General features: G+C 40.8%; 1 protein-coding gene across 1 annotated transcript; it reads left to right on the top strand.

The window, feature by feature from the left end:
* The first annotated feature begins 2571 nt into the window (after positions 1-2571).
* LOC141281532 (zinc finger BED domain-containing protein 5-like) lies at positions 2572-4515 on the top strand. The gene has a single exon (XM_073813395.1). It carries the CDS (start codon positions 2638-2640, stop codon positions 4513-4515), a length of 1878 nt encoding a protein of 625 aa, XP_073669496.1. The 5' UTR covers positions 2572-2637.
* Positions 4516-6000: the final 1485 nt, after the last annotated feature.

The following is a 6000-nucleotide window of genomic DNA, read 5'->3' as shown; positions in this document are numbered from 1 at the left end:
ATGTTTTTAAAGGCACCTCTGAGAGTTTTATTTTCCCCCGCTTGACAAGCCGACCGGACGTGACATGGGGGCGTGGCAGCATCGACGATCCCATTTTTTAAATCGAAGTTCGAGGTTGTGACTTAATTTCGATCGATTTCGATTTAAAATCGAAATCGTGACACCCTTAATAGTCACTATCTGCTGTGTGTTTACAATAATTTCTCAAAATATCTTCTTTTGTGTTAATCAGAAAAAATAAATTCATACAGGTTTAGAACAACATGAGGATGAGTAAATGATGTCAGAATTGTCATTTTAAGGTGAACTATCCCTTTAAATTTGGGGAAAAAAATGCAACTTTAGGCTTTTATAATTGCTCCCTTGAGCAAGCCACGTAACCCAGGGGTTGATCCAGAGCAAATTACTTTAAATGATGACTATAATAAGGCAGCAAATCCACAGTGTCAAATTTGCAAATAACTCCAACACCCTCGACTGAATGCCGTATGGTGATTAGGAAACCATAAGGATTGCGTGGTTATGGGTACCTGAGATTAGTCAGCATCCACGCATGTTTGGGAACTGATAGAGCTCAAAGCAAACTTTTACACCTCATTCCCTATGCAGCAAGCCAGTATTTCTAAGCACATTTCAGTGAAATAAAGCAGTGAAACAGATATGTTGAGACTCATTAATTCAAGCATAGACATCTCGCTGCAGGCGGCCTTTACTGTCGGTCTAAAGGGACTACATTGGATAATTGCAGTCCTTACTCAAACGGAGCACAGACAATTTCTGCGCATGCTTTGTTTTAGGGCATGCAGATGTTATCGCTTGTGTTTACAGAAACTTCAAATGTGTGCACATGCATGAACCATGAGAGCTAAGGTACATATTTTAACAATTTTTTCAAAACTGTCCAGAAAAAAGGTACAAAAACTGAAACTGGGGTGGTACACCTTTCTAAAGAGTGATCAGCCTATTAGGTAAATACTGGTACCAAGTGCATACATATCTGTACCTAATTGATACATATTAAGACCTTTATAAAGAGTACCGTCCCAGTAGAGCTTTTATACCTGTACTATAGCGTGTACTATATATAAGGTTTTATGTTTGACACTTTGTGTCCTATATTAGTGACTTATGGTCCAATTAGTATCCTAATGATCTGACAAAGATTCATGGGTCAGTACAGAAAAAATGTGCCACAGGTAAAAGTGTGGACACTGTCCTCGAGAAAAATGAAGATATGTTGCCTATGATGGACGGACTAGAGAGGACAGCACATCACCAGGCTTTCATTTAAAGGCAGCCTTCAAAAACTCGACTGGATGTATTGCCTCTTGTACAAAATCCAACCTTAAAGAGCTGTCTTTCTGTCCACTATCTGATGTCTGCTTCATATCATCTGGGACAGAAATGAAATCTTAGAAGTGACTGATTTGAAATGCTACATACAGTATGCAGAAGGCGGGCCGCGCAATGAGAACTGACACCCAAGAAACTACCAATAGAGATACTGTGGTATCGCTGTCAAGAAGCCTTTTATAAGAACTTTTATTATTATTTTTAAAAACAAAGACACACACAAATCTATTGTGTATTAGAACCGAGCAACTAATAAATAGATGGCAAACCTTTCATGTACGAAGTTGCCAGGGGCAGACAAGCAGGACTAAGCTACCATATGTCTGGTGCTATCCTCTGCAGTCACAAAAACCTCAAAGGAGCAATCTGTCTCTGAGTGTTATATCACACAGCTGGATGGTGACAAGAAACCGGTGCCTGCAGTAAACGTGACGCAGGATATTGTTAGACGTTGACTGAAGAAAAAAATAACAGAATCGGGGAGCTGCTGACATTTAACTTCTTTAAAACACGTCATGGTGTCTTCTTTATTATGTAAAAATGGCATTTTATCACATTTCAATATCAGGACATGATAGTGTTGTTACCACGATTATGTATGAGGTTTTGCATGAGAGAGTAAACTCATTTTTATTGCAAATATGTGTGTATAAGGTATTTTGACAAACTCCTGTCATTAATGACATTTAACACATTGCGTTGTTTGTATTTCAGACATGAATTGGAAAATCAGATCAGATTGTTGTGCAGATGTTTGCTCATAACACTTAGACAAAAATAGGGGTCAGAAAATCCGAGACTTGGGGGCATGACATGCATGGGCCAATAAGCACCAATTACATTGTAGCAAATCATCAAAATGATGTGAAAACCACCCATACATCCCAGGAACTGAAAAACAACACCCTGGAAACACTCTAGCAACTTAAACCACCTAGATCAAACTATTGCAACTGTATAGGAAACCACCATGATCACTCTAGCAACTGTACAACAATTCCCTAGAACAGTGGTTTTCAACCTGTGGGCCGCGGCCCCCTAGTGGGCCGCAAAGGTATTGCAGGGGGGCCGCCAATTATTATTAAATGAAATAAAAATATTGTTCATACATGTAAAATGTCTACTCATATTAAAATATGATCATTTGAGAGATATAATTAAATAACTAAAAATAAATATTAAACCATAACTATGTGTTTACTATTCGAGCTCGCTGATTGGTTTTAATAACAACCCGCCAATTTATCTAATATTTTTTGCTGCATACATGCTACAACTTTAAACATGGATAAATGGCTGTCAACGGGATCGCTGAAAAGGACGAATACAGACATTTCTTCATCCACAAGTAAGCCTGACTCTGAAAAGACTGAAAAGAATAAACCCAAACGAAGGAAATATAGTAGTGAGTATTTAGCGCTGGGTTTCACGTGTGTGGGAGCGGAGAACGAGCAGCTACCGCTCTGTGTTGTATGCACAGAAGTCTTGTCAAATGAGGCTTTGAAGCCAAACAAACTCCGACGGCACTTGGAGACAAAACACAGAGAATATGCATCCAAGCCTATTGAGTTTTTTGAAAACAAACTCAAAGAGTACCAAAGCAGGAAAAAAACAATAGAAACTGCGCTTTCTGGCAATGACAACATTAAAGCAGTTGAAGCATCTTATCGCGTTGCAAAGCTCATCGCAAAAGCTGGAAAACCTCACACGATTGGTGAAAATTTGATTTTACCTGCTGCGAAAGAAATGGTTGGAGTGATGTGCGGAGAAAAAGCTCGCAAGCAATTAAATCTGATTTCACTTTCGGATAATACAGTCGAGAGAAGAATTAATGAAATGGCAGATGATGTATTTCAGAAGTTGGTTAAAAACATTCGAGAGAGTCCTTTTTATGCCCTACAGTTGGATGAATCGACTGATGTAGCCAACCTTTCCAATCTTATTGCCTTTGTACGGTACGTACATAATGGAGAATTACAAGAAGATTTCCTTTTCTGTAAACCGCTGCCCACCCATTCAACTGCCGATGCCATTTTTAATATTTTGAATGCATTTATTGTTTCAAATGGAATAGAATGGCCTAAATGCGTGGGACTGAGCACTGACGGAGCAAGAGCTATGGTGGGTCATCGCAACGGAGTCGTTGCACGCGTGAGATCAGTTGCGCCACTCATGAGCTCCGTCCACTGCAGTTTACATCGGGAAGCGCTAGCTACCAAGAATATGCCCACAGATCTCCGCTGTGTTTTGGATGAGGCTGTTAAAATAGTAAATTACATAAAAACTAGGCCCCTTCAGTCACGCTTGTTTCGACTTCTCTGTGAAGAAATGGGAAGTGACCATGTTCAACTTCTTTTACACACTGAGGTACGATGGCTTTCACGAGGCAGGGTGCTTACTCGTCTCTTTGAATTACGCAACGAAGCACGGATTTTTTTATCTGACTTAAAATGTCCCCTTTCGGACCGTCTCAGCGATTTTGAGTGGCTTGCAAAATTGTCTTACCTTTCTGACATTTTCAATCACTTAAATGGAGTGAACTTGAGCCTTCAAGGCAAATCGGTAACAGCGTTTCAAGTCCAAAATAAAATCGAAGCCACTATAAAGAAAATGGACATTTGGGCCAGGCGAATTTGCAAATCAAATTGCGAATCATTTGAGAATTTGTCACATTTTATGACAGAAGAAGCAACGAGCCTTCCCGCTTCGGTTAAAAAACTGATTGAAGAGCATCTACAAGGACTGAAGAGCCAGATGCGTGACTACTTTCCAACTCCAGATGTTCATTTTACCTGGATTGAAAATCCTTTTGCAGACGTGTGTGAGGGAGCCGTCACAAGTTTAAGTGCAAACGAACATGACAGCCTCATTGACTTATCTTGTGACAGTGCTTTAAGATCAACATTTTCACAAAAATCGTTGACAGATTTTTGGATTCACACTCTCTCCGAGTATCCAGATCTTTCTGACAAAGCTCTGAGATTTTTGATGCCATTTCCAACAACCTACTTATGTGAAGCTGGATTTTCTGCATTGGTGGCACTCAAGACAAAATACCGGAATAAGCTTAACGTCGAGTCTGATCTCCGCTTGCAACTTTCTTCACTTCAGCCTGACATACAGCGATTAGTAAATGCTAAACAACCCCAACCTTCGCATTAGGTAAGTGACATGTTGTTGTTTATGATGTCTTTTGTCACCTGAACACGCTAATAAGTTTTCTTGTCACGTTATCCGTTTAAATAAATTATGAACACATTTGTGCACATGTGCTTGTCACTCGAGCCTGACTCTAGTTTTGGTTTGTCCTGCAGTCTCTGGCGGTTTTGACTGCTCGTCTCAACCCTGCTCTGCCTGTTCCCTCTGACTGATTTCTCCGCTGACGGGCTACCCGCTTCAGACCTCTGCCTTGATTTGGTTCTCCCGTTTTCCTTAACAAGTGTCAGCCCGAGTCTTTCTGGGCTTGGTGACCCGACCCGTTATGTTCATTTTCTATTAATTCACTACAATTACCAGTTTATTCAATAAAGACAATTAACAGTCTTGCTTCTGAATCCTCATTTACTGTACCAACACAAATAGCGGACTCCTTTAAAATTTTTGCAGTGGGTCGCGGGAACCTATGTGTTTGGTTGTGTGGGCCGTGAGTTTCAAAAGGTTGGGAACCACTGCCCTAGAAACCATCAAAGTCTCGCTAGCAACTGCATAACAACGCACTTTAAACATCTACTGTAGATCACCTTTGCAACTGTATAACAACGCCCTGGAAACTACCTAGCAACTGCATAACAACACCCAGGAAACCTACAAAATCACCCTAGCAACTGTACAACAATGCCCTAGAAACCACCAAGGTCTCCATAGTAACAGCGTAATTATGCCCTGGAAACATCTACTGTAGATCACCCTTGCAACTGTATAACAATGCCCTGGAAACTACCTAGCAACTGCATAACAACACCCAGGAAACCTACAAAATCACCCTAGCAACTGTACAACAATGCCCTAGAAACCACCAAGGTCTTCATAGTAACAGCGTAATTATGCCCTGGAAACATCTACTGTAGATCACCTTTGCAACTGTATAACAACGCCCTGGAAACTACCTAGCAACTGCATAACAACACCCAGGAAACCTACAAAATCACCCTAGCAACTGTACAACAATGCCCTAGAAACCACCAAGGTCTCCATAGTAACAACGTAATTATGCCCTGGAAACATCTACTGTAGATCACCTTTGCAACTGTATAACAACGCCCTGGAAACTACCTAGCAACTGCATAACAACACCCAGGAAACCTACAAAATTACCCTAGCAACTGTACAACAATGCCCTAGAAACCACCAAGGTCTCCATAGTAACAGCGTAATTATGCCCTGGAAACATCTACTGTAGATCACCTTTGCAACTGTATAACAACGCCCTGGAAACTACCTAGCAACTGCATAACAACACCCAGGAAACCTACAAAATCACCCTAGCAACTGTACAACAATGCCCTAGAAACCACCAAGGTCTCCATAGTAACTGCGGGATAATGCCCTGGAAACATCTACTGTAGATCACCCTTGCAACTGTATAACAATGCCCTGGAAACTACCTAGCAACTGCATAACACCACCCAGGAAACCTACAAAATCACC

Source organism: Paramisgurnus dabryanus, chromosome 23 (assembly GCF_030506205.2).
Source record: "Paramisgurnus dabryanus chromosome 23, PD_genome_1.1, whole genome shotgun sequence".
NCBI classification, from domain to species: domain Eukaryota; kingdom Metazoa; phylum Chordata; class Actinopteri; order Cypriniformes; family Cobitidae; genus Paramisgurnus; species Paramisgurnus dabryanus.
The sequence above is the reverse complement of the archived record's forward strand: the minus strand, read 5'-3'. Positions and strand labels throughout refer to the sequence as shown.

Coding starts and splice junctions, on each gene's coding strand:
- LOC141281532 (XM_073813395.1), top strand. CDS start 2,638: ATGGATAAATGGCTGTCAACGGGATCGCTGAAAAGGACGAATACAGAC.